At 50.9% G+C, this 25,278-nt stretch overlaps 9 protein-coding genes across 9 annotated transcripts; 3 read left to right on the plus strand and 6 right to left on the minus strand.

Moving 5' to 3' along the window:
- Positions 1–52: 52 nt before the first annotated feature.
- On the minus strand, positions 53–1,333 carry xanC (transcription factor xanC). Its single transcript, XM_073687101.1, has 3 exons — positions 954–1,333; positions 405–899; positions 53–336 (listed from the first exon to the last, which is right to left on the minus strand). The coding sequence occupies exons 1-3, from the start codon at positions 1,060–1,062 to the stop codon at positions 95–97; spliced, it is 846 nt and encodes a 281-aa protein (XP_073543391.1). The 5' UTR covers positions 1,063–1,333; the 3' UTR covers positions 53–94.
- Positions 1,334–2,012: 679 nt separating this feature from the next.
- BDV59DRAFT_188352 (DUF4149 domain-containing protein) lies at positions 2,013–3,124 on the plus strand. Its single transcript, XM_073691392.1, has 3 exons — positions 2,013–2,190; positions 2,250–2,520; positions 2,639–3,124. The coding sequence occupies exons 1-3, from the start codon at positions 2,104–2,106 to the stop codon at positions 2,809–2,811; spliced, it is 531 nt and encodes a 176-aa protein (XP_073543392.1). The 5' UTR covers positions 2,013–2,103; the 3' UTR covers positions 2,812–3,124.
- A 2,902-nt stretch (positions 3,125–6,026) lies between these two features.
- On the minus strand, positions 6,027–7,351 carry xanF (xanthocillin biosynthesis cluster protein xanF). The gene is made up of 3 exons (XM_073691393.1): positions 7,276–7,351; positions 7,091–7,223; positions 6,027–7,036 (listed from the first exon to the last, which is right to left on the minus strand). Exons 2-3 carry the CDS (start codon positions 7,161–7,163, stop codon positions 6,438–6,440), a joined length of 672 nt encoding a protein of 223 aa, XP_073543393.1. The 5' UTR covers positions 7,164–7,223; positions 7,276–7,351; the 3' UTR covers positions 6,027–6,437.
- A 175-nt stretch (positions 7,352–7,526) lies between these two features.
- On the minus strand, positions 7,527–9,313 carry BDV59DRAFT_137933 (putative cytochrome P450). Its single transcript, XM_073687102.1, has 2 exons — positions 9,025–9,313; positions 7,527–8,957 (listed from the first exon to the last, which is right to left on the minus strand). Exons 1-2 carry the CDS (start codon positions 9,137–9,139, stop codon positions 7,675–7,677), a joined length of 1,398 nt encoding a protein of 465 aa, XP_073543394.1. The 5' UTR covers positions 9,140–9,313; the 3' UTR covers positions 7,527–7,674.
- A 746-nt stretch (positions 9,314–10,059) lies between these two features.
- BDV59DRAFT_188359 (putative RNA helicase-like splicing factor (HRH1)) lies at positions 10,060–14,055 on the minus strand. The gene has a single exon (XM_073691394.1). The coding sequence runs from the start codon at positions 13,929–13,931 to the stop codon at positions 10,239–10,241; it is 3,693 nt and encodes a 1,230-aa protein (XP_073543395.1). The 5' UTR covers positions 13,932–14,055; the 3' UTR covers positions 10,060–10,238.
- Positions 14,056–14,200: 145 nt separating this feature from the next.
- On the plus strand, positions 14,201–16,313 carry erg8 (phosphomevalonate kinase). Its single transcript, XM_073687104.1, has 3 exons — positions 14,201–14,482; positions 14,560–14,996; positions 15,052–16,313. Exons 2-3 carry the CDS (start codon positions 14,647–14,649, stop codon positions 16,145–16,147), a joined length of 1,446 nt encoding a protein of 481 aa, XP_073543396.1. The 5' UTR covers positions 14,201–14,482; positions 14,560–14,646; the 3' UTR covers positions 16,148–16,313.
- BDV59DRAFT_137939 (NPA1/URB1 family protein) lies at positions 16,274–20,170 on the minus strand. The gene is made up of 5 exons (XM_073687103.1): positions 19,842–20,170; positions 18,004–19,779; positions 17,159–17,949; positions 16,777–17,103; positions 16,274–16,718 (listed from the first exon to the last, which is right to left on the minus strand). The coding sequence occupies exons 1-5, from the start codon at positions 19,981–19,983 to the stop codon at positions 16,401–16,403; spliced, it is 3,354 nt and encodes a 1,117-aa protein (XP_073543397.1). The 5' UTR covers positions 19,984–20,170; the 3' UTR covers positions 16,274–16,400.
- A 371-nt stretch (positions 20,171–20,541) lies between these two features.
- BDV59DRAFT_188362 (uncharacterized protein) lies at positions 20,542–23,759 on the plus strand. The gene is made up of 3 exons (XM_073691395.1): positions 20,542–21,036; positions 21,118–21,245; positions 21,355–23,759. Exons 1-3 carry the CDS (start codon positions 20,939–20,941, stop codon positions 23,454–23,456), a joined length of 2,328 nt encoding a protein of 775 aa, XP_073543398.1. The 5' UTR covers positions 20,542–20,938; the 3' UTR covers positions 23,457–23,759.
- A 592-nt stretch (positions 23,760–24,351) lies between these two features.
- On the minus strand, positions 24,352–24,830 carry BDV59DRAFT_188363 (uncharacterized protein). The gene has a single exon (XM_073691396.1). It carries the CDS (start codon positions 24,587–24,589, stop codon positions 24,389–24,391), a length of 201 nt encoding a protein of 66 aa, XP_073543399.1. The 5' UTR covers positions 24,590–24,830; the 3' UTR covers positions 24,352–24,388.
- Positions 24,831–25,278: the final 448 nt, after the last annotated feature.

The raw sequence follows: 25,278 nt of genomic DNA on the forward strand, positions 1-25,278 counted from the left end.
GACCTGTTTAATGAGAATTGAATTACATCCCGCCATGGATATTTCCAACCATCAAACATTTCCCTTACTCCTTTGACCTCTTGAATTCATGCATTCAATATGACATCCTTAACTGATAGTCATCCGTATATTGCGGCGCATGCACTGAACCTGCATTCCGAGACGAAGGCTGACATGTATTCGGCAGGTCACCACTTTCTAGAACATCTGTGGACAGAGGCAACTGATGAAGAGCTATGAACGACTCTCTAGGTGAGGTATTTTGTATCAAAACGATAGCTTTCGATTGTGATGGATCCGCATTCAGCAACTGTATGATCTGTGGCAGGGTCGTGTCTATGATAGAAAGGGAATGAGCATGATTTGACCAAATAAATGTTTTTATCGGTAGGAATTCAGTGTACCTGGGGTGGCATAGTAGATGTTTGGAGCCGGATCCAGAGGAAGAGTTTTCCAATGTTCGGATGAGAGTGACTGAACATCCCATATTTGTGCAGAATAGATATCCCGAGACACATTCGGGTCATTAGATGTCTTCGTGGGAGTAGAATTGTAACTAGTGGGGTTTGGCGAAGTTGATACCATTGATGGTTCTAGCTTTCCGAGCTCCATTCCATCACACTGCAACCGTGCTGCACACTCCACAGGTGCCATAGATTGGAAGATGATTTCATCGTTGCAGAAAGAACAAGCGCCACTAGCGGCTAGACAAGATGCGCTGTCTAGACTTGATATATTTTGTAAGGAAGATGGAAAGTTCTCCTCGTGGGGAGTTTCGTGATAGTTGTAGGGCGTATACGGACTTGGATAGTCCCAACTGTGTATGCTGGCGGCAGCTCTTAGTTCACTCGCAATGACACGCTCCTGTAACTTTGCAATTCGATCTCGAATTTTACGGCCTAAGAATCGTCAGTCTTTGACTATAAGAATAACTGGCGAGAAGGGAACCCCACGGTGATTTCTTTGGGATAGTCTGTTTTGGACGCGCCTCCTTTCGAGAGGGTCTTGCTTTTGCCCAGGTTCATCTTTAGTGCTGCGATCCTTCGCAGATTGCGACCGCATCCTGTAAGTAAGTGAGTGTGGAACGGGCTGCTTTCGACTATAGTGCTTGAGAGCTTTGTGACGATCTAGAAAGTAGCGATAGCTTTGAAAGTATTATGCGCGTCTCTGGTGTTATGCATTGAGAAAATGTGATCACGCTTGAGGGTCGCTGGTCTCAGCTCTATGCAAAACACTTTATATGTATCTTGTTCCCCGCACAGGCAAAACGCATGCCATGTAAAATAATGCCGATTGGCTTTCAGTTTGTCCTCCGTGATGTAAGAGGCTGTGCGACTCCCAATACACACTTTTGTAACAACTGTCCAGTTTAAAAGTCTTTAGTAAGTGCTAAACATCGCCACAATCAAGACTTTCATGAGCTGTTTACTGAGTAAATCCCTGATCTCGTATCCACATCCATTGCAAGCTGCCTGTCGAAAAATGCGGAGTGAAATGTGGAGTGGGCTTCTCAGCGCACGGTTGGATGGTAGATCAAATTAAAAATCTGGTTTCATGTAACACTGTAGATCGATCCTGTCAAGATCTGAACTGTCTGTATGCCGAATGCTCCGATGTCCAGTCTGAACTTTGTCTTCAGCTATCGGCCGTGACACATAAATTGTCCCATAAGCCCGATGGGCCTGAATAGCGCAATGTGAGAACCAACCCCGGCGAACCATGTCATGGTCCTTAATCAACATCTTGATAAGCCTTGGGAAGGGTTGAAGCATTGGAGGAGTGCAATAGTAGTACGGCTACGCCGACGCGGGGGAATGGGAGCAAGACGAGCGAATATTTGTGGAACAGGTTGGATTGCCGAAGTGAGACAGGTAGATCTCCACCATAAGGTGACTCGTTACAACTGCTACTACTACTATCAGTCAATGATCATCGGACGCCGTGGATCAATGCTGAGAATCCCGAAGGCAGCCAAATTATTCCGCCAGCCCTAACCTTGGCTAATCTTGGCATTTCGTCCCTTTCTTCTCGTCTCCACTGGTTTGAAAAGACCTTCTGTTCCTTCGGCCAAGGTGGACGGAAGCGTTAACGCTCACATAGGCCATGCAAGTCTTCTTTCATACCGTCTTCAATCTCCTTCCTTACCATATCCTCGCGTATGGAGCTCTTCTAGGAACGGAGCTGTTCCAGGTAAGTTTAATAATCAACATCAAACTCCGTCTTGCGAGCAGTACTTACAGGTTATAAAGAGCTTTGTGAACACGCAAATATGTTGCGGGGTACTCCCAATGTGTGAATTTGTCACACTCCAAAAACGACTTTTCCCCGCCTATTTCCAGTGCCAAGTTGGGCTCGTGATCTTGACGGCAGCCACTCGGCCACCCTATAGTATTTTTTCATTCATCGAGGATCTATGGGGTACCGTAGTTTTGGTGATCGCCCTTGTCGCCGGAACTTTGAATTGGGCTGTCTTCGGCCCTCGCGCTACGACGGCAGCGATTGACCGCCGATCTCTGCAAGGTATGTAGACCATTTTCAAACAAGTCGGAGGTCTCCGTGAGACTTTGGAATTGTTGGTTCGGCGTTCATAAATGGAGGACACGGAATTCGTTGTCAATGCCAGCTAATCATTACACAGAGCAAGCAAGAAGTGCAAAAAGTACCGATATACTCGATTCCAGTCTGTTAAGACGCGCAAGCCGGGAGTTTTCGGTGAACCATGCTGCATCCATTCATCTGAATGCCATCTCGCTAATTGCAACGGTGTGTTATGCCTTTTCACTGGCTTCAAGTATCGTGGCAGAGTCATAGCGAAGGGGACTTTTACATTTTATCTTCCCAACATGTATTTACAGCGGACATGTCTTGCAACTGGACAAATGGCGAACGCTCCTTGCCCAACAATAATTTCCTGATAGGCATGCTCCTGCGACAGATACCAACGGCTGCGCTTTCAACATGATCTCCAAATACGGAAAGCAGGCAGGTTCTCATCCAATCTCACTTGGCTGGGAGGGCCATTGCCATGTCTCGTACTGCGCGACAACTCTAACTGGCTACTGAATAGTGTAATGCGAATATATTCTTCATCGGATATATTTATACACTCAAATGTACATACGTAGCCAAATTATATAACAATTTCTGCTAAAAGTGGCCGAGATCTCCGTAATAAGCATTGTATTCGCCGTCCCCATCCGTGGTGTCAAAGTCAAACGTCGCCGGGACAAGCTCCGGTTCTATATCCAGGTAAATGTCATAGCTTTCAAAGTTGTGGATAAATTCCTCATGGGCGGAACGAACATATTCCAGCTCAAAAGCATTATCCATGAATCGAAACCCGAGGAACTTCCGACATACGAACTGGAATACCTGCAACGGAGGTGGAGTGGGATAATACTCCTGATACCGATTTGGCTGCCCGGAACGCGAGTGCATAATAGAGAGGAAGCCATCCATAAAATTCGCAGAGGGGCTCCACGAGGATATCTCGGTTTCTTGTTTTAGGGGTCTTTTGAGAAGAAACGTCTCATGTGCATTTTGCACATTAGTTGGCATATTGATCTCCTTGGCCGATCGTAAATTTTCTGCCTAGCTCAGGTATAGCCATAGAGCCTTTTGCATCCCCATGCTCCTTGAATATTGTGAAGTATCCACCGTAGTTGAAAAGCAGCATAGTGGATAAAAGACACTGCATGATCTCAGCATAAAGTAAGCTGGCGTGATCTCGATCTAGCTTGTAAGGGATTGCCTCTTCAGGGTACATCTCTGGGATTTTCGGTATATTCTGTGCTCGAATTCGACTCTGTTGTACAAGCCATTCTGCGAGCTGCCCACATATAGGCTCGTGGTCTTCGTACGCTTCTAAGTTAAAGGCTGGGTATCTTAGTAAATACGCCATCTCATCGTCTCTCATGAAAGGTACATCTCATTCTTGGAGCCAGGAATCACAGTTGAGGAAATTTCCAGGGCAACTATCTTCTACTGTAGCTATCTATATTCTCACCCTGAATCATTGGGCATCTATTCACATATTTATCCAATCTATGACCATTCCAACAATGGTACTGAGTTAACGTACGTCGTTGATCACCAGAGATATGGATTTTGTGCCTCGTGTAAGCTCTTACATCCAGCGCTTTGGCTGATTGCGATACGCGGTGTAAGAAACGAATTGGTCTTTAAGTATTCACAGGTAGAGATGGCCCTGTAAGAAATCCCTGCACAAGTATCTGAGATACACATTTTCTGGGATGTCTTACCACCGCTTATGTCTAGTGTTACCTAGCAAAAAGAAATACCCGGGGCATAATGAACCGACCAACGCTGTGTATTAGCGATAGTTTGCATTATGTATAAAAGCAGATCCTTTTACAGTGCAGTATATTGTTTTAGCTTCTTCCTATCACCACCCCAATTAAATCTCAAGCACCATGAAATTCTCCAGTATTATCTTTCTTTTGGCAGTGACTGCTCTAGCTGTCGAACGTAAGGCCAACAATCCAGTCCAGCAGCTATGTCAGCCTGTTGGAGACATATGCAACGAGTCTATCTGGTCTCCGGTTCTTTGCTGCCCTTTTCTTTATTGTGCCCGCGACTACTCCTTACCAGGTGCTTGGGGCTGGGTAAGTTACTCTATGCGGAACCGCATTCAACCGAGATCGTAGGTCACTGATCTCCTGCAGTGCCGTCATGGATAGTGGAAGTTGTGAGATGAAGTTAAATTGAAAGAGGTTATATATTTGTCTTAGCAATATGCCTGGAAACTGGAAAATTCTATCTTTACAACCGTCCGTTTCTTCATTGTTACAAATACTCGTGTAATGTAATCCCACGGCAAATTTGTGTCTCATCCTTAGAAAAACACCGCCCAGTAGACACCGCATTATATAAACCACTGACCTTTACACCCCGTCCACGGTTTTATCCCAGATTTCCTTTCCATCTGTCACTAACCCTAATCCTGACCACTATGAGGATTCCCAGTGTTGTCTTTCTCATGGCAATGACAACTATAGCTGTCGACCTTGAGACATTCATCCTGACCAACAATGTCGAAAACCTGGAGAACTATGCTCTAATGAGGCTGACCCATTGTTCTGTATTGCACAGAGCTTGTATGCGCCGTGCTTGCTGGGCTAAATTTTGGATGGGTAAGTTATATTATACGAGCTTGAACTTGTCGAGGTGGCTAATTGCGTGCACTTCGATCTTCCTCGAAGATGAACCTTAAGTCGGATTTATATTTTGTATTCAACCCCCCCCCCCAACAAACCACCCCCACCCCCCGGGGCAAAAAATCTTTGAAGATATGTGGCTGCAAAAAAGATATACAATCTTACAGGCTCTGTTCTTCGGTATAGTACAACTAGGCACTTAAGTATCATAAGGTGGCTAATAAACATGTCCACCCACCAGCGGTCGAGAATATTTGGGTAAAGCATGGATTACAATTGCTACTTAGCAGTAATTTTTTGAAAGAATAGAAATACCTGGTCCCAGGGAATAGTACTGTTTTTTTCCGATGTCTACTAGCCTGCTAGGAATCTTTAATATTAATGATATGTCGGAATTTTAGATGCCATTTACCCTTATCACGGAAAATTATGTTCATTCTTAGAAAAACACCGCGCCTTAAGCCTAGGTGTCGGTTCATATAAAACCCCCGTCTTTCCCACCCCGTCTATGGGCTTTCCTTTCCATCTCAGTCACCAAACCCCTCCTGAACACTATGAGACTCTCAGTTACTGTCTTCATCACCGCTGTGGCGGCAATAGCTATTAACCAACACGATTTTAGTCCAGACCAACAACGATGTAGCCGTGTAGGAGAGGTGTGTAATATCTGGCCTCGGATTCCATGCTGTCAAGGGCTCTGGTGTCTTCCGGCTTGGCCACCTAGTGAACCTGGCAAGGTATTTATTACTGTATGAATACTACCCAAGTGGCTAATCGTTTAGTGTCGTCGTCTGTGGGGAAATTGAGAGACAAGGGTCTGTGAATAACAATAGTTCAATTCCGATAAAAGGTTTCTGATGGACTATCCATTGCAGATATAGGCGGAAGCCTACCTACGGGGCTTTGAATGGCGCTTTCCAATCTTAGTCGTTCTCCCTATGGAATTCCAATGCAAACTCTTCCTTGGGAAGTTTGACGCCAAAGGATGATTGACATTGGGCACTTTACCAGCTTAAGCCAACCTTGGAAGGGAGTAACTCTGTAAAACCCGAGTAAAGCGATACATAAAATGGAGGGAACCAACATGAGGAAACAATCGCAAGACGTAATTCATCAACGTTAAACATCACGAGAGCAAAACTGAACCACGACGTATGCCCATATCATGCCTCGCCCTAAAACTTCGGCATAAAAAGGGCCTCCCTAACACCATCTGTTAGTCACTAATAGCATGGCCCAAGATGCAACAATGACTGAAACTCACCGACGAAACTGCAACTCGCCAGAGGTCAGGATCCCTTCCAATTTACGCGCCGGGATCCGGAACGGACACAACTCGCGTTCCTGGGGACTCAACGCGCGTGATACAAAAAATGTCGCCCACACAGTCCCATGTCTCCTGGAATCCATCCGAACGCGCTCCTCCATCCTGTCGTCCATTAATTTAATTATATCAAGTGGGATCTGCCGCGCCGTCTGATTTACAAAGTCCTCGAGTGTGTTGAACTGTGGGTAGAGCTTCTCCTGCAGAATGGCAAGGCTGTCGGCGATTTGCGGGAGCACCGGTGGTAGCTTCCACAGAGGTGTTGCCAGGAGACTCTGGATGGGCAGGATTTCCTTGCGTAGCTGCTTGTGACCGTCTAGCAGGGGCAGGAACCGTGAATCATGTTCGGCGTATACAGGGATATAGATGTCTTCCATGGAGCGGAGGTGGTCATCGAGGAATCGCAGTGTGTGCCGGGTGTAGGTGAGAAAGGCTTCAAAGTTGGATGTCGCGAGGGATTTGGCGTGGCGGATGCAACTGGCGATAGTGCGGCGCAGGACATTATGGCAGATGAAGAGCCCCAGGTTTGCGTTGACTGGGATTGTCAGTTCCGTGGTTTCTTTTGCTCTTTTGTATGTCTGGGATATACCGTAGGGATCTTGGAGGTCGACCTCCGCAGGGCAGAGATGGTCTCTGTGGAGCTGAAGCGAGTGAGTTTCCATGATGTGTGAGATAGGCGGTTGTGATTGAAAGTCCGTGTCTATACGAGTGGGACTGTTTGCCTGGACTGGGGTGTTATTTAAGTGGAAGACAGGGAGATCATGTTTGCTTTACATTCCGTTGTGTCACCAATGGAGACACGTGGATAGGGGATTCAGCCTGCTTGACGTGACCAGTGTAGAGATTCAATAGTGGCTGAGAAAAGAAACCTGAGATTTACGTGTTCATGGGCTTGTGATAGGTCATTTATACGATCCGTTCGTGAAGAGAGGTACCAAAATACGGGTCCAGGTCAGATACCCTTGCGTCTGGCTGACATAGTTCCCACGATGTCTCAGTCCCTTGAAGGGACTTCTGATGTACGGCACGAGCAGTAATCATGGGAAATTCTTCTGTAGTCAGATAGGCCCTTCATTATGATTAGGAGTCATAAAATTAACATGTAATCGTCCATGCTAGATAAAAGAACGCACTCGTACTAAGCGATAATGATTGTTACCAACTGCTCAATAGCTAACCACTCCGCTGTCTCGGTCCAGTCATAGCGAAGAACTCCTGTGGCTTCACGCTAAACGCGCCATTGTAGTTGGTGCCATCATTGTACATTTTGTAGTTCGCATCTGCCAGTTCGAACTCCACGTCCTTCAGGATGCTCACCAACGTCGTAAAGCACCACTCATACGCGAATCGCTTTCCAATACATTCACGCTTGCCATTGCCAAATCTTTTCTTCACGCCGGCAGGGAGCCGGTCGAACTTCTCTCCTAGCATGCGCTCAGGCTTGAAAGCTTCAGGATCTTCAAAGACAGCAGGGTCACGGCCCACAGCAGACAAGATGACGATCAATTGCTGCTTACGAGAGATCTCGTACTCGCCTCCTGCGAGCAGAACAGGACCCTCACCAGCCTGGGGCTCGCGGTTAAAACCTGGAGCGACCGCCGACAGACGGAACGATTCGTCAACGATGGCCTTGCAGTAAGGTAAGCGAGCAAGATGCTCCTGCTCAACGCTCTCCGACGACCCGACGACGGAATCAATCTCCTCCCGTGCCTGTCGAATCGTATCCGGGTTCTTCATCAGGTAGTACAGCGCGAAGGAGATCAGGTTAGGGGCGGTTGCGCATCCGATAAAGCAATTCACGATTTCGTCCAGCACTTGGCTTTCTGTCAAGCCCTTTCCAGTTTGTGGGTCTTTCCCGTTTAGTAGGGCGTCCAACATGTCGTGCCTATCGGTCGGGTAGGCCCTTCGGTGCGCTACGATGCCTGCTCCATATTCGCGCATGGTTTTGATGTAGTTGTCATATTTCCTCTGGTGGAAGAGCCAGGTGAGAGGTCTCGGCCGGGAAGCTCGGCGGGTTGCTTCGATCGTGGAAGCCTCGTGGGCATGGATAGCGGGCGGTTCGGGACCGTTGACGCAATCGATGTTCTGGCCAAAGAAGCAAAGCATGTTCGCCGCATGATTCAGCCGGTCCAGGTCATTAGTGACATTGACGCGCTGGCGAGGCCCAGCAGTCCATTTCTTGATGAGGAAGGGCATAGTCTCCTTCATGCCCGAGTAGACCTCAGCAACTGCCTCTGTTGAAACCAACGGCGCCATGATGCGATGTGCAATCCCCCAATCTTCCATCTCACTCTCCGTCGCAGTAAATAAGCTGCTATGGACGGCATCGCGAATTTCAACAATCGGGCCCGATACACATTTGCGGAACCGCTTGTCATCGCAGACTTCCTCAAGGAGGGCGGCGCCGGTGATGAAGACAAGCTCTTTACCAAGAAGGTTTATTTTGAAGATGGGTCCTGTCCACCGACGTATGTAGGGTTAAGACATTGCCGACAGCAGAGTCATTGGTGGATGAAGACTCACGGTAATTGTTCTCTAGGGCAAGCTTATTGAACGAACCCCAGGGATTCTGGGAATCTATGTCGAACAGATTACCCACGAGGGGATAACCCTTGGGCTGGGGAATGGGGGACGGCATAATGGCTCAGCTTGGGTAGTTGTAAAAGCCAAAGACTACTGAAGGAAAGGGGCGAGAGGGAATGACGGAATGACCGGCAAACCAAACATTTAAAGGGACCACGCTCCCGGACAGCTTCCCAACTCTGGGGTTATGGAGCTGTGCCGCCGGTCTTTCCGTGCGACCACCGACGAGATTGGCCGGCATTGTGATTTGAGCAAGCACCTGTGTGTGGCTGCAGATCTTGGTTCAGCTGAATCTTGCCGATTCGAGGAGCGATCGGATTCGATAGCGGGTGGGTTTGGCTTCTTGGATCACTCCACTGACTGGTTCTGACTGGTCCCAAATGGGAGCTGATCGGCGCACAGATCATGGTTCATCTGGAGAGCGGGAGCTTCCTTGCTTGCGAGTGCACCAGAGCATGCCAGTCAGGGTGGAGCGATTGTCAGCAAGCGCTACCCTGGACCAGTGATGCTGCGTGGCGCGATGGAGCCCATGGCAGAGAAAAGGGGCTGTCGGTGTGAAGGAAATTGTTGTGGTTGCCCAGGTGCTGCACTCAAGGGAGCTCCCGCGGGATCCACCAGTCGCCCGTGGAATGCGAGGTGTCAGGGTGGGAAGGTGTGAAATCATATCCCGGTATTTATTCCCCTGGTGGTGGTGTCGACGGTGACGAGGAGAAGTTGGCGGTGCGACGAGAAATGATCACGCTCTGGTCAGGTGATTCCACCACCATCTTCTGTATATCTACAACACCGTCGTCTGCCAATTGGAAAAGGAATACAACCCTGGTATAAGCATTTTTCCAAGGGGAGCGATTGGTGTACGTAGGATATGGCCGATCCCCACCTTCGCATCTCGATATCTTCCGAGGGAAACGATACGCAGAACTTGAACGAGCAATATCAGATAACAACTATGCTGATCAGCCATTACACCGAGACATCATGTTGGATCAATATTAACAGGCATCTATACATGTAGCATTTCGAAGAACATAAGCTATCTAGTACTTTTTAAAATGCCAAATAAGCACGGTAAACACGATGTCGGGTATTTGGAAATATAAAGCCTTAATATATCCTCTCCGTAAAAAGGAACCGAAACAGTAATAGCAAAGGCATCAACCCCAAGTGCCACCTCCTCCACCTCTGCCTTGTCGCTTTTGTGCAGACAGACGCCAGTCATCTTCTCCGGCAAAACGGTTATGCAGTGGCTGGATGCGCTCTGCTTTCTTACGCTTGGACAGCCGATCCGTAGGGGCCACCTTGAAGAACGTAGGTGCAGCCTCGACAAGCCACTTGGGCTCAATAGCGGTAGTACAGTGCATGTATTCCTTGGTGGTGAGAACCAGTGTATGGTAGATGACGTGTTCCGACGGCTTGCCAAACAATGCGGAGCTGGGGTGCATATAGACAGGCGTTCCCTCGACGAGAGTTTTGTATCCTTCCTGGGGATCCTTACGCGCTGCGTTCCTGAAGAATCCCGTGCATAATGCTTGGCGTACTTTGGTCGTGTTCCGTCCGCAGGAGACGATCTTGTGGTGATAGCGATCCATGATACCCATGAGCTGCTGCCGCACGTCCTGTGCACGGCGGATCTGGCGAGCCTGAATGAAGTTCTCGAAGCACCATGCATTGTTGAACTTGGCATTCTTCCAACCATTGTACACATTCAACAGAGTGAGATGGTCTCCACAAGGGTCATGGAACTTCGCCTTCTTCTGGTCGGCCTGTTGCTGTTTCTCTTTGGGTCGGTAGAATACGGATTGGATAGAAAGCATAGCAACAATGCTCAACATCTCCTCTGAACATCCCATATCGACTGATGCAATAAGGACCTTAGCAAGCGCCGGCTCCATCGGGAAATCGGCCATTTTTCGCCCCAAACGGGTTAGAAGACCTTCGTCGTCAAGCGCCGACAGGGCATAAAGCTCCTCCAACGCAGTAAGCATGGTGTTTGTCGGTGGGGGATCCATAAAGTCGAAATGGAGGAGATCGTTGATGCCCATAGCTTTCAACATTAAGATGGTATGCGAAAGATTCTGGCGTTGGATTTCTGGAATGGTCGTGGGAAGCATCTCAGATTGGTAGGCAGCTTCAGTATACAAACGGAAACACTTTCCAGGGCCCGTTCGACCAGCGCGGCCCGCGCGTTGCTTGGCCTGAGCCTGAGAAATAGGCGTTACGACCAAGGAATCCATACCAAGCTTCGGATCGTAGGCATTTTGCTTCACGAACCCAGGATCGATAACGTAGTAGATATTGTCAATCGTGATGGAAGTCTCAGCAATGTTTGTCGCAATGACTACCTTTCGACCGCCGGGAGGTGCAGGCTCGAAAATTCGACTCTGCATTTCGCTAGGAAGTGCAGAGTAGACCGGAAGAATGACCAGTTCAGGCACCGAGGAGCCTAGAGCTTTCATTCGCTCATATAAGATCTCACAAGAAGTATCAATTTCTTCCTGTCCCGTCAAGAAAAGCAAGATATCACCGGGCGGCTCAGTCAGATGAATCTGCATGACTGTAATGAGGGCAGCATCCAGGTAGTCGGATTCTGGTTCCTTTGAGTACATGATCTCGACAGGGAAAGTACGCCCAGGAATTGAGAAAATAGGACATCCGTTGAAATATTCAGAGAATTTCTCGGCATCGAGGGTAGCAGAGGTAACGATGAGCCTGAGATCAGGTCTGCGTTTGACTGTCTTCTTCAGTAATCCAAAGAGGACATCCGTAGCGATAGTTCTTTCGTGAGCCTCGTCAAGCATAATAACGGAGTACTTCTTCAAGTCTGGGTCCAACAGGACCTCTCTTTGAAGCATACCGTCCGTCATATATTTGATTCTCGTATCCGGACTGGTACAATCTTCGAAACGAATAGTATAGCCAACCTCTGCACCAAGCCGGCAACCAACCTCTTCGGCCACACGCTTGGCGACAGACATGGCGGCAACACGTCGAGGTTGAGTACATCCTATAATCCCGTTGTTTGCAAATCCGGCCTCGGCAAGGTACTGTGTGACTTGTGTTGTTTTACCAGATCCGGTATCTCCGACAACAATCAGCAGTTGGTTATCACGAACAGCATCAAGCAGTTGCTTTCGGAACTTGAAGACGGGCAGACTTTCACGTTGCTGCTTGATAGACATGGAAGTTCGCTTTCCGAACGACGGATTTTTACCCATCGTAACCCTCTTCCATTCCGGCACAGCCTCATCCGATTTAGATGGCTGGGTGCTTCGAATATCCGATGCAAACTTCCGATCTTCAGGCGCAACCATAGGATCCTGCCACTGGGCATTAAGGTCAACCTGTGCGGCTCTTTCGGCCGCTTTATCCTGGGCCTCTTGCTGTCGTAATTCCCGTCTGTCTTTTGCCAAATTGGTGCCCGCCATTGCAGCCCGGTTGAGGGAGCCATCCGGAGCTTTCACTACTCTGATGGGAGATAACTCTAGGGACATCTTTGTCTGACCGGCTAAGAATGGTGGCTCCTCATCGCGGACCTCGATGTCGACGTCCTCCTCCTCTTCAAAAGTGCCTTCCCCGGTCAGCGTAGCATGGTACTCTTCGTCGATATCAGGATAGTCCGCAGCTGATACCGCTCCGGAGGCGATCAATTGCTTGATCTCCCATCTCTCTGGAGAAGTCAAGCGCTTGCGATTTCTCATCGGCTTGCCATCCGATTCCTCGATAACCGGTACTTCAGAGCTCAGATTGCCATACCTGTCCTTCCCAGAAATGCCATCCAGCCGTTCCATATTGGCTCCCGAGGCCAGACGCCTTTGGGGAATAAGATCACGACCCGTGGCCTGATCAACTTCCTTCATTGACAATCCAATACGGGAGCCTTGAATGCTGACAACCTTGACCTTGACAGGCTGGCCGCGCGACACCAAGTCGGATGGATGGTTCACCCGTACCCCCTCCTGCATCGCAGACACATGGACAAGACCATCAACCTTACCCTTAACGGTGGGCAAGTTCACAAAGGCTCCAAAATCCTTGACTCCCGTGACACGTCCATCGTAGACCTTATACAAGATTGGTTGGTCGTCGAGCTCAACAGGAGGGGGTTTTTGGAAATAATCGTCATCAACGCGATCACGGCGTCTCCGCCGTTCACTGTGGCCGTTGCGATATTTCTCATCACGACTGCTGTGGTTTCTCGCAGACCGACCGAATTCGTCAACGTCGTCGTCTCGCCTGCGATAGCGGGGGCTGTGCGACCTCGATCGCGAGCGGTACTTATCGCGGTGTCTGCGTCCGCGAGAGTCTCTTTCATCGCGGTAATCGGGGCTCCGGCTCCGCCGCTTGCTACGCCGATCCCTTGACGTGTCGGCTTTCTCTTCACGAGCCTTCCCTGCGAGCCCTTCCAGCATCGCAAATGTATCGTCCATAGCGTCAGCCTTCGCGTTGCCTTCGTTCGCATCGTTGAGCGCAGTGTCCGCCTCATCGTCCCAATTTGGCACTTTGTCCGGAACAGCCAGCCCTTTAAACACGCGCGCTTTCTTCTCCAAGGCATCCAGAACATCCATATCATTGTCGCCCGTCGAATCCTCCGGTTTGTCATCCTTTTTGGACTTGTATTTCGGGTGCATCGTGAGCACCAAACGGTCGATACTCTCCATCAAGCTTTGAGGAAATTCGGCGCCCATATCCTCCAGCGTCTTCTTGAAATCCGCAAAGGAACCGCATTTTAAATGCTGGTCAATCACAAATTCGGCTAATGTCTTGTCGTTCACGCCCAAGTGATTCTGCAGTTCTCCGGTGATTCGCGAAACGAGCGAAAAGAGCTCCAGGGACTGGAGGTCATCCATGGTGGGTGTTGAGCGCGTGGGCTCCAATAATGAGAGACAGCTGAGAATCCAAAGCAAGAGATATCTCGAACTAGGATATCAGAGCATTTGCGGAGAGGGTGCCACGCACTCTCTGATCGCCGAGTCGCGAGTGGGAAGAGAAAGCTCGCTGTCGCGGAAAATCGTTGTGGCGCGTCGGAACTTCGCCACCGATAAGATAAGCCATGCTGATATAATATACCATCAGCCACCACGGCTTCAGCCACATCCGGGAAAGGAAATCAACAACGCATCCGACAATGCGCTGCGTTGAAACAACCCACTCTGCGCGGTGACCTGCATGATCCCACTTGGCCTGCTTCATCTGTCCACCCTGTTTCAGTCATTGTAACACCGCTTTCCACCCGGTGTGTATTGTGGGCTGCGCTTCGACTTCCAGACCCATCGCCGCGGGGTCCTTGCTCCGATACACTAGAGATCATCGCCCCTCGAATTTCGACCTGGCCGACGTTAAAAGGGGGTCCGGGTCTCATTCGTGCTTCGACAAGGCTCCGCTACTGATCTATTTTGCAGTGAGTATGTTGTCCAGCCTGACATCTTCCGAATTCCACATGTGACTCTTTACTCAATGCTGACGTCGAACTTGAAGAGCAACCTCCCTCCCCGTATTTCAACACCTCTGATACAACTTCGATATACCCTCAACCACCCACGTCGAAGACCACTCGTCTCTCTAATGGCCTCCCAACCTGCTGTAACTACCGCTCTGTCGGCCCCCGGCAAGGTGCTTCTCACCGGGGGTTATCTTGTATTAGACCGCAACTACACTGGCACTGTATTCGCTCTCGACTCCAGAATCCACATTGTCGTCCAACAACTCCGGAGAGGCCATCGACGGACTGCTTCTTCCAGCTCAACAAAGCCTACGACTGGGGCAGCGGCCGAGGCAGGCGAAGATGGAGCTACGGGTGAAAAGAAAGACAGCATTGTCGTTCGGTCCCCGCAATTTGTGGATGCGGTATGGGAATACGACATACAGCCCTGTGAAAACAAAGGGGGAATCAAAGTCGTCCAGAAGAATGACGGGTAAGCAGGCACTTTATCCCGGTTTATATCTACCCATTAACCTCGAGCCCACTAGAAAACACAATCCCTTCGTCGAAACCTCCCTTAACTACGCTTTGACCTACATCAGCTACGTCGCTGACTCCAAAGACTTTGGGTCTCTGTCCTTGACGATCCTCGCAGACAATGATTACTACTCGGAGACAGCCTTCTCTCAGAAGTCGTCCTCGGGAAGATTCGTCAACTTCGGTGTCCCCCTCCACGAAGCCCACAAGACCGGACTGGGCTCGTCCGCAGCGCTGGTGACCTCCCTCGTTTCCGCTCTAGTCATCCACCGCACCATGCAACCCGACGACCTGGGAGCGGCCCGTGACAAGCTCCACAACCTGGCGCAAGCCGCCCACTGCGCAGCCCAAGGCAAAGTCGGCTCAGGCTTCGACGTAGCTGCTGCGATCTACGGATCCTGCTTATACCGGCGGTTTTCGCCTAGTATTCTGGAATCCATCGGTGACGCCGGGTCTCCGGGCTTCGAGGAGCGTCTGTTCGCCATCGTGGAGGACGTCGACCCGAACCATCCCTGGGATACAGAGTGTCTGGATTTCGGCATGCAGCTTCCCCGCGGAATGCAGATGGTGCTCTGCGACGTGGAATGCGGCTCCCAGACGCCGTCGATGGTGAAAAAGGTCCTCGAATGGCGGAAACAGAATAAACAGGAAGCTGATCTCCTCTGGGCGGCTCTCCAGTCAAACAACGAACGGCTGTGTTTGGAGCTGAAACAGCTGGCGCAGGACCCGGATCGGGACCCGCAAAATGACTTTGGGGATGTCCGCAGCCTGATCCAGCGCTCCCGTAACCACATCCAGAGCATGACGCGCAAGACTGACGTCCCTATCGAGCCCCGCGTACAGACCGAACTGCTAAATGCGCTGTCAGAGGTGGACGGTGTGATTGGCGGTGTAGTCCCTGGCGCGGGTGGATATGATGCTATTGCTGTGCTTGTTCGGGATGACCCTGAGGTGATCCGCCGCATGAACGCCCTCTTTGAGACCTGGGAGAGCAAGGTCGAAGATGATTTTGGGGGTAAGATCGGCAAGGTCAGACTCCTGGGGGTGCGCCATGGCTCGGAAGGTGTTCGGAATGAGGCGTTGGAGCAGTATGCCGGCTGGCTGTAAGCAGTCGCCTTGCGCTGAAACTTTCGGAAAAGTAGTAATGACCTCTAATAGGGGCGTTTACGATTAATGATGTGCATTAGCATCTTGGGGTTTCTGTTCATAAACTGCCTTCATCAAATACATTCTTTTCTGCCTCTCACACTGGCAAAAACCCGAAGCGTCATCAAATACTAGAACCCCCTCAGGTACTAATTGTAAAGACATGGATATGGATTAAATCTTATAGTTCGATACCAAAGTGCCAGTGGGTAATCTATCCAATTATGTGCTTCACGACCTGTGTTACTGCTCCTCCACTCCATTTTGCCAACCGATCTTGATCCGAAGAGCGACGCAAGGAATCGGTCATTGCGGCGAAAACAGCCGCTTCTTTCTCATTCACAGCAGCAACTTGGCTTTGGATCCAGCTGACAATACCAGCACGAGTGATCAAGGTGGTACTCCCTTTGACCTGCGTCGATCTGTACAACAAGTGCAAGATATTTCGTTTGACTGGGAGTCCAATGCTGGGGGACTCGTAGAAAGACAATACCCGCTCAAACACGTTGGCCCGGCGGTAGATCTCCATGTCCTGTGGGAATCGAGTTAGTGCTCCATTTAGGAAAACAAGAGGTACGGGGGAAACATACAGCTTGCGTGCGAAGACCCTTCACGAGCAGGTCCAACAGCCAGTTAATCTCTTCGAAATAACCGTCGTCTAGCTCCGGCTCGTGTAAGAGGATCTTGTCGATCCAGTAGGACGGGATCTTCTCAACCTCCCACGAGGGTGCCTTTTGCAGGAACTTGTTCACCTTTCCGTAAAGTTTATGCATCGGGTTGTTGAGAACGACAAGGCAGTTCGCCGCGCATTCTCCAACGATCCATGGCATGGGTGCCTCTAGCCCAATCTGCTTCACTGTTTCGAGAAGCTCACCAGTGAGGATGTATATTGTCCTCCACTCCGAATGTTTGGATTCCTGGGACGGCCTGTGAGAATTTCAACTCCACGTGGGAAATGTTTAGTCAACGTACCCGAATTTTCCCCATGAAGCGGGTAATACTGGCGAAGGCTTGTTTCCGGATCTCTTCATGCTCGGAGCACAAGCATACGAACAACTCAGATACTCGACCTTTATCTATAGCAGAATCCAATTCGTCTTTTTCCCACAGGCGTAGTTCATTGTGAGTGTCGCTCTCAATGGGAAGGGCACCGAACGTCTCCTCTAGGTCTACTTCGACCTTTGTGCCTTGTACATTGATAGGCGTCGAATCGACCTCCATTTCTTCATCGACCTTGTGATTTTCTTCTGTGTCTTTGAATACCTTTTTTAACATCGACTTGCTTTGTTTCTTCTCCGTTGCGCCCGACAGGTTATCGCGAGCAGCCTTCAAAGGCTTAGAGTCTTCACCAGCATGCTTGAGTTTCCCTAGCATGCGCGAAGCCCACGAGCAAACGGCACCTTCTATGGCGGAGTCGTCTGACTTGACGACAAAGGGCCATTGCTCAGCGATAGCTGCTACCAGAGGACTGACGGAGTCTGGTGTGCTTTCAAATAGAGACGCAAGCAGGTCCTGATAGTGGACTGGCTTCTTTGCGATGCGACAGATACAGTTATCGAAAAATGCGAGCTGATGTTGAAGGACCTTGGGGTCTGAAGAATCAAAGCTCGATAGAACGGCAGAGAACGACTTGGGACTCTGTAGCACGGAGTTTTCCATAAGCACTGCCCTTAGTAATATATTCATCTCATGTAAATCATCCTGGGAGGGTGCCTCCACTAGGACCTTCAAAATAGACGTAAACGCAGAAAATTTCATGGACCCTGGTTCGAGAGATTTAGCACACGGGTCAAGTCTGAGAGCGTTGAGAGTCTTACCAGGTTGTTGCCACCAACGAATGGCCGCGGATTGTTGTGCGATTTTCAAAATGCTCTGCAACTGGCTGAGCAATGATTCCTTATCATCATCACCAAGGTCATTTTCATCCAACCGCTTCAGAATGTCGACCAAAACGAGAGACACGTCAAAGGATTCCTCGAAGGCTGCCTCGGGTACGACTTCATAGAAGCAAGAAAGGAGCTCTGCGACGGCCTCTTGCTGTTGCAAATCCTCCTTGGCTGTTCGTTTGAACAACAGCACAACGTCCTTCGCTGCAGGGCATCGTCGACAAAATTCGGCAACTAGTTTGCTTGCAGCTTGCGCCCAAAATGTCTGGCTAACGCCATGGTCGGCATTGAATATCCGCAAAACCGTGCGCAGTTTATTGAAACTAATTGTCAAAATCCGGACTGCGAAAAGAGTGACGATCTCCGTGTTCATGTTCAGACAGCGCGTCAGGATTCTCTGGGTAAGTGGGCGTGGTAAGACGTTCTCAATAACGACCGACACCGGCGGTGGCATAGGCGGCAGCTTATCCTTCCACCCACAGTTTGCCGGCACGGGGAGGCGGACAGTCGAGAAAAGCAAGGCGGACTCAGCCATCCAAGCCGGCGTGGGTTTGGGATCAGAGGTGAACATGGTTTTCTTCGTAAAGAAGTCGGCCACAAGCTCCGGGGCGGCTTTGAAAATTGCCACTAGCAGCTCAATCTGGAGACTATCTGTATCCGGGCGAAGTGTTTGGATGAGGTACGACAGGATTCCGTTACGGACAGGTACGGACTCTCGGTATTTGTCCACATAAACGGCCGAGTCAAGTCCCAGCTCGATTGACGTATCATCGTCTGTAGGCAAAGATTCAGGGTCGCTTCCGCTGGGATACCAGCCTGTCTCCGGTAGTAATGCTCCAAGTGCCGTGTCCGTACAGACATTCATCAAAATCTTGTGAACTTCATTTGCAATCGAGACACCGGTAGGGTTCGGCTCCTCAGACTCGCGGTCGTAACCATAAAGCGTCACGAGCCTTTCCAAGTTCCACCGGTTGAAGAATTTGGTCTTTGTCGTCCGGGGAAGAGAGGCATCCTTCGCGATATCTCTGGCAATAGTGCTGATGATTTCCAACACCATGTCCCGAGGGTCCTTCCTCACGTACTCGAGGAAAGCCCGGATGACCTTTTGCTGCTCAATGATATCGGTCTTTCCAGCTACATTCTGGAAGCGGAGATTCGCAAGCACGTACTTTTGCGCGTTACGCCGGAGCGTCGGCTTCTGCGAGTCTTCCGAGCCTTCCTCCAGTTGGGCCTTGTTGGGCGTGAGGAACACGTCAAGACGTTTATAAGTGATGTATCGGGCAGTGAAGATCTGCCGAGCAACAGCGCCGCCATCGAAACTGACTATCTCCGTTAATAACCGCAGGCACGGAGAGATCAAGTGATCTTTTGACTTGACTGCCGTCATGCCACGGTTGAAAAATCGCAGCTGCTCTTTTCGCAGGAGGAACTTGCACAGGGCAAGTCCAAAGTCCCGAAACTCTAAGTTACTGGAGATGGTCTTGATGAAGATGGCCAGGACAGAGGGAACATGAGTCAACAAGCCCTCGTTGTTATTGCTGTCTGCAAAACTCCACGTCTGGATCAATTCCGGGAAGCACGAAGGCTCCTCCTCGTGGGTGATCTGCGAATCACAGTAGGATTTCAGCAGCCGAAATTTTTTGGCCTTCTCGGACTCATCTTCCGACTGGGCGATAGATAGAAGGAAGTCCTTAAATGCCCGAAGCCCTTTCCCTGATTGTGAGAATCGACGCGAGTCATTGGCATAAGGAGACGCTGGTCGGGCTTACCTTGCTTGGCTTCCACTACATTTTGCGTAAACGTGAGGGCAACGCGCAATTGCGTATGGGAAGTGATTTCGGAAACGTTGCTGGGGTTCTGGTCATGGTCCAGCCGTCTCCTCTTGTTCCGAGGAAACTGATTATCCGACATCCTGGCCAGGTCGTGAACGTGGACGCTGTGAAACGGAGAAGAAGAGGCCGAGCAAGAGTTGAAGATGGATTGATATGAAGCATCTCCATCAGAATTTTGCGGCGTCTGATTGGTCCGCAGCAGATGACTAAGCAATGACAGCCGTTTGGGCAACTCCTGGAGGAGCTGGAGTTTTGGATCTTAAAATTGCTAGGTATGGCTTTATATGATCTGAAACCTGCTGGGTGGCTACAGAATCTACGGTGGAATACGATGGGCCAAGCTCCACTGTGGAATGTCCGGAATGTCTGACGTGGATGGCGTACTGCGTGGTCGGTCTGATGTCTATGTCTATACCGAGCACCACACAGGTACACCAATGTGCTCGAAATTGAAACGAGGATTCATCGTAATCATGAAGATAACGCATACTCCTATAGACGTATATTCTTCGAATCTGATCGTATTTCCAATCTATACGGAGACGAGGGGAAACGGTGAGTTGCCCGATTGGGGCGGCCAACCCAAAATCCTTTTCTCCTCCAACGTCCAACTTCCTCCTCTTCTTCTTCCTCTCCAAACCTCCTCCTCCTTCACCCTCATCCTCCAGTTCGCCTCCAACTTCCCTTCTCACGCCCTCCGTTCACTTTCACAGTCCGATTCCCATCTCCTTTCGTACTCGACGGTTTTACCTCTCTTGTCCTTTCTCCTGCTCCTGACTCCCTCCCTCCGACTAGCGCACACCACCTGATTCAACCTAGACTTGGCCGAGTTGCCACCGGTCTCTGGTTTCTTCCAACAACACCTCCCTCCCTTCCATAGCGACCTCCTCGATACCCTAGGCCAAACCCCTACTCCGACTGCTTGACGCTTCCCTTTCTCCGCGACCTCTTCCTCCGGGGATTGTCGTGAACCAATGAGAACGTCGTAACCGGCTTGCCGATAGTCCAACACACACACACACACAGCCATCCTCATGGCTCGACGGTACCAGATCGACGAGCTGTTATGGCTTCGCGAATCCCCTCTGGTCACGAAGCCTGCCGGCTTACCGCCGGTGGAAGAATGGATGGGGTAGGTTTCTTCCTCTCGCCGTGTTTCTTTTATCCTTATCTGCCGTTTCTCTCGAGACTGATCTGGTCCATGCGCTTGCAGCCCGATTCCCGACCCGGCAACACAACGCAAAACAACCAACCCTCGAGATCCTAACAACCCCAATGACTCCACCGGGCGAAGGTCGAGCATCTTCGAATCCCGTCATATCTCCCGTGGCTCGAACTCAGGTGAATATATGCCTTTCTCATACCTCCTTCTGCGCCGTCGGAGTCTGTCCGTGTTGAGTCCGATCATCGAGCCCATCGCTAACTGAGGGGAATGTCGTCGTACGTGCAGAGGATATCATTCTTGGCCCCCCGAAAACTGCTTTCGCATCCGCTTCCCGCGTTCCTGGGAAGAGCTCGGTGGATTCCATCGAACGGCCACTGAGGCAGCCCGATACGGAAGATTCGAAGAATGACCGCTTCAACTTCCGCGACCGCTTCTTCCGAGATAAAGATACCGGCGAGAAAGACCTTGACCGACGTGATGGGAAACCAAACGGCCCCTTCAACGGCCGACGCAGCGATCGTGAAGACTGGAATGCTGGGCGACCTCGTCGCACCTTCGGTCAGGATGACCAGGAGAGGAAACCAAGACGCAATGGGGATTTTGATCGCTGGGAACCCCGTGATGGGCCCTTTGAACGAGGAGGAAGAGATAAGGATAGCCGGTTCCTCACTAGGAAGGACGGCCAACCAGGTCGTGCCAGGCATGAAGGCAGTTGGTTCCGTGATGAGAACCACCACGATGCACATGATGCAGATGAAGAGAAGACCCCCATACGGAATCGGGAATGGCGCAGGGACCGGCACGGCGCTGACCGTGACTGGACTCGAGGCGCCAAATTCGAACAAGAACCCGAATGGCTGGATACAACCGAGAAGGATGAACCTCGTCGTGTGCACACCCAGGAAGATTTTGAACGTTGGAAGGAACGGATGAAAGCGGGTTCTTCACAAACGCATAACGAGGAAAAGAAGCCGTCTCTGCCAGAGCCAGCTAGCAGCGCCTCGCAAAAGGAGAGCCGGCCAACAGATGGAGAGATATTCAGCAGCACCGGTACTCCCTTCCAAGGCGATGCGACAATGGAGCGCTTCTTTGGCCTTCTGAATGAATCGAAGCCGCCGCCGCCACCGCCGCCGCAGGAGATGAACACCCCGTCTCCTGTGGACTCCATCAAGAAGGAGATGCTACCGGGGAAGCCCGCGAAATCATCTCGATTTGCGGGACTTTTTAGCCCACCCCCTGGAAGCCCCGCAAAGGAGTCCGACCAACAGCTTGGGGCTACGGCTACGGCTATGGCTACTAAGCCCTCACCAGTCAACAGCGCTTCGACCACCGATGCTGACCAGGAAGGTTTCCAGCGGATTCTTCAGATGTTGGGTGGTAACAAATCTCGCAATGCCACGCCGCATAATGAGCACGTGCAACTCAACCGGCCTGCTTCTATTAACCAGGTCGAACAAGCCCAAGGTCCCATCTCCTCGCCTTCTCGAGAGCAACTGAGGCACCCAGATCCTATGGCGATGCCAGACACCCCCGTCCGAAATGCCGGTCTTCCTCTTGGACAAGATCCTCAGGCGCGCGAGAGAGAACATCTTTTGCGACTAATGCAACAGGTTCACGTCAGTCCTGGACCAAACCAGGGCCATGGCCAGCCAGGCGCGGGCCCCGGTATGCCGAATATGGATATTCTCCCTCCGCCTGGTCTTGGATCTGTCCAGAAGACCCCGAATTTCATTGACGACCCGGCTATCGCAAGAATGCCTCGACCCGATGTGGATCACCTTCGACGGAGGCCCGCAAATGGACCTCCTCCTGGCTACTTTGATGAGATCCCATTCCCTCCCGGCGGTCAAGTGCCGATGACTCCTGGTGGCAACAGGATCCATCAGGGACAGGGCCTACCAGCAATGGGGATGCCGCGGCCTCCAGGATTGGAACATATGCCGCCCCCTCCAGGGTGGGCTGGCCCCCAGCTGCCCCCGCAACAAGGTCGTGGGCCTGGTCCTATGGTTCCTCCCCCCGGCATTCCGACCCCGAATGGCGGGGTCCCTCCGAACTTAATGTCGAATATGATGCACATGCATGGGAGTATGCCTCCTCTTGGCGACCGTCAGCCTTTGCCTCGTGGCGCTGGTGGCGGAACGGCCGGTTTCCCTCTCCCGCCCGGCATGATGCCGCCTCCGGGCTACATGAATGGCCCTCCGCCATCTGGGTTCCCGCCTATGCCACCTGGTGAAATGATGGGTATGGGTCCCGGCGGCCAGGGCCCTTTCGACGGCGCTCATAGTCCTCAGGGACCCCCGCCATCCTCGAGACACTTGCTCGATATGTTTGGCCAAGTTGGCGGCGATGCCAGAGGTGGCATGATTGGACCTGGCCAGTTCAGGTAGGCAGCAGACTGATTGTGATGTGTACGGTATATGGTAACTTCTCGATCCTTCCACCACCCGTTCTGCGATGTGGCATTCCAGCCCATGTTGTTGTATCTTTGCTATATTCGTTCTATCTACTGTCTTGAGGCTGGCGTTCCATCTGAATCATTGGCCACGTCAACGGGTGGTAGAAGAGGAGGTCGCCATGTACCAGAATTTGACACCGGGAAAATTGGCAGGTTGAGAAACAGAGGACTGGTAGTAGGCGAGTATCGATGTGCTACGTCAATCTTGTCCATAGCTACCTAGCTCGATAACTGGATCTCAAGCTGATTGTTATGCGTCCGCTGTAGTACGTAGTATGGTTGTAGTTCGTAAACGGATCGTTCATCCCCCTGCCTACTGCCCACTAGCAAACTTCCCTTTCTTTCACTTCATGCGCATGCGTTGTTCTCTGGGCTTCTAGCATCGTATGATCCATAGTGAATCTTGAATTGAACTTGCCTCTCCACATCCATCTTTCCATCGCAGCTCAACCCAAGCCCGAGGGACATGGAGGCAACAGGCCCACCAGATTAAGACACTATGATGGACAAGATCGACCTCGAGCTCTGTCTGAACGTGGAGCAATACGTATCTCCTTCCCTTGGATATCCTTTCTGCTACCAAACGTACCAACTCTGACACAGCAGAACTCAACATCACCAGCAATCCCCGATATCAATATGGCCCTGCCCACAAGTCGCCCAGAATCTTCCGTCCGCACAGTCAACCCACGTATCCGTGGATACGACGACTTCCGTGCAGACGACAGTCGTGAAACAGACCATCTCCTCGACCTCTCCAACCAGCAGCTCCCACCCAACAAGAAACCCAAGACCGCGTCTGCGTGCGAAGAGCCTCCTCGCATCACCTCCGAAACGATGGCCTCTTCAGCACAAACCTCTGTCTCAGAACGGCAACACATCGTCAGAAACAGCCAACATCAATACCGATATCCACAACCCTCCCACTGAGACGGATCGCTGTCTATCCCCCACACGGGAAAACAGTCCTCCCATATCTCCCATCAGGACAGGAAACATGATCGTCAGACTCGCACCCGCTCCTACTCCCATATCTACATCTCCCCGCAAGCTTATCTTCACCATCTACGAGGACTCCGAGGAATCCGACACCATGGACATCGACACGGACACTCCATACATGGATTGGACCATGACTTCCCCGGAAGACGACAAAGAAAACGCAGAGGAGGAGGAGGAGGGCGAGGAGCGTGCGCCCTTGCAGGAGGTGCGCGCAAACCTGCAACAGGATGACCCTCTGTGGTGGGCTGAGTCGTACCGCGTTGCGGCACAGCCGTTTTCAGACCCTGAGCGTGATATGGCTATCGACGGGACGGTCGATGACAATCGCGCTTCCGGAAATGCCGGCTATGGTTCTGTTTGGGACATGTTGAACTCTTCTTCGGCGAGAACTGCACGTGGACGACATCGTTCCCGGCAGTGGAGGAGGGTGGTTAACCGCTGAAGCTGGATGTCAATGCCGTTGGAGTGGAACATGTCCTACTTATGGGTTTGTTTTCTGATAATTATGGATGCGCGGGATAGGGATCCGTCTGGGACCATGTTATGCAAGATGTAAGATGTTCTTCGATGTCTTGTTCTGAGTCCTGATCTTGCTGAAAACTTGTCTTCTGTTGCCGCCACCGCCGAGCTAGGTTCGGGAAGCACTGATATAATGCTATTGATGTGGTCTAATGTCGCAGGATGTACCTGAATGGGGATCTTATAAGCCACCTAATGTACTGAGAACCCTCCGTAGACGCCACTAAGGTCAA

This window comes from Aspergillus ambiguus (genome assembly GCF_047715705.1).
Source record: "Aspergillus ambiguus strain CBS 117.58 unplaced genomic scaffold BDV59scaffold_53, whole genome shotgun sequence".
In the NCBI taxonomy this organism is placed as follows: Eukaryota; Fungi; Ascomycota; class Eurotiomycetes; order Eurotiales; family Aspergillaceae; genus Aspergillus; species Aspergillus ambiguus.

Excerpts from the sequence above, each read along its gene's own strand:
- xanC (XM_073687101.1), bottom strand. The coding sequence starts at position 1,062 with ATGCGGTCGCAATCTGCGAAGGATCGCAGCACTAAAGATGAACCTGGG. Across the intron at positions 900-953 it reads ACTATCCCAAAGAAATCACC|GCCGTAAAATTCGAGATCGA; the intron begins GTGGGGTTCCCT and ends GACGATTCTTAG. Across the intron at positions 337-404 it reads CATCTACTATGCCACCCCAG|ACACGACCCTGCCACAGATC; the intron begins GTACACTGAATT and ends TTTCTATCATAG.
- BDV59DRAFT_188352 (XM_073691392.1), top strand. The coding sequence starts at position 2,104 with ATGCAAGTCTTCTTTCATACCGTCTTCAATCTCCTTCCTTACCATATC. Across the intron at positions 2,191-2,249 it reads TAGGAACGGAGCTGTTCCAG|AGCTTTGTGAACACGCAAAT; the intron begins GTAAGTTTAATA and ends CAGGTTATAAAG. Across the intron at positions 2,521-2,638 it reads TGACCGCCGATCTCTGCAAG|AGCAAGCAAGAAGTGCAAAA; the intron begins GTATGTAGACCA and ends ATCATTACACAG.
- xanF (XM_073691393.1), bottom strand. The coding sequence starts at position 7,163 with ATGGAAACTCACTCGCTTCAGCTCCACAGAGACCATCTCTGCCCTGCG. Across the intron at positions 7,037-7,090 it reads CGACCTCCAAGATCCCTACG|TCAACGCAAACCTGGGGCTC; the intron begins GTATATCCCAGA and ends TGACAATCCCAG.
- BDV59DRAFT_137933 (XM_073687102.1), bottom strand. The coding sequence starts at position 9,139 with ATGCCGTCCCCCATTCCCCAGCCCAAGGGTTATCCCCTCGTGGGTAAT. Across the intron at positions 8,958-9,024 it reads TGCCCTAGAGAACAATTACC|GACCCATCTTCAAAATAAAC; the intron begins GTGAGTCTTCAT and ends GTCGGTGGACAG.
- BDV59DRAFT_188359 (XM_073691394.1), bottom strand. The coding sequence starts at position 13,931 with ATGGATGACCTCCAGTCCCTGGAGCTCTTTTCGCTCGTTTCGCGAATC.
- erg8 (XM_073687104.1), top strand. The coding sequence starts at position 14,647 with ATGGCCTCCCAACCTGCTGTAACTACCGCTCTGTCGGCCCCCGGCAAG. Across the intron at positions 14,997-15,051 it reads GTCGTCCAGAAGAATGACGG|AAAACACAATCCCTTCGTCG; the intron begins GTAAGCAGGCAC and ends CGAGCCCACTAG.
- BDV59DRAFT_137939 (XM_073687103.1), bottom strand. The coding sequence starts at position 19,983 with ATGTCGGATAATCAGTTTCCTCGGAACAAGAGGAGACGGCTGGACCAT. Across the intron at positions 19,780-19,841 it reads TGTAGTGGAAGCCAAGCAAG|GGCTTCGGGCATTTAAGGAC; the intron begins GTAAGCCCGACC and ends AATCAGGGAAAG. Across the intron at positions 17,104-17,158 it reads GCTTCATGGGGAAAATTCGG|GAATCCAAACATTCGGAGTG; the intron begins GTACGTTGACTA and ends AGGCCGTCCCAG.
- BDV59DRAFT_188362 (XM_073691395.1), top strand. The coding sequence starts at position 20,939 with ATGGCTCGACGGTACCAGATCGACGAGCTGTTATGGCTTCGCGAATCC. Across the intron at positions 21,037-21,117 it reads CCGGTGGAAGAATGGATGGG|CCCGATTCCCGACCCGGCAA; the intron begins GTAGGTTTCTTC and ends ATGCGCTTGCAG. Across the intron at positions 21,246-21,354 it reads CTCCCGTGGCTCGAACTCAG|AGGATATCATTCTTGGCCCC; the intron begins GTGAATATATGC and ends TCGTACGTGCAG.
- BDV59DRAFT_188363 (XM_073691396.1), bottom strand. The coding sequence starts at position 24,589 with ATGGTGAAGATAAGCTTGCGGGGAGATGTAGATATGGGAGTAGGAGCG.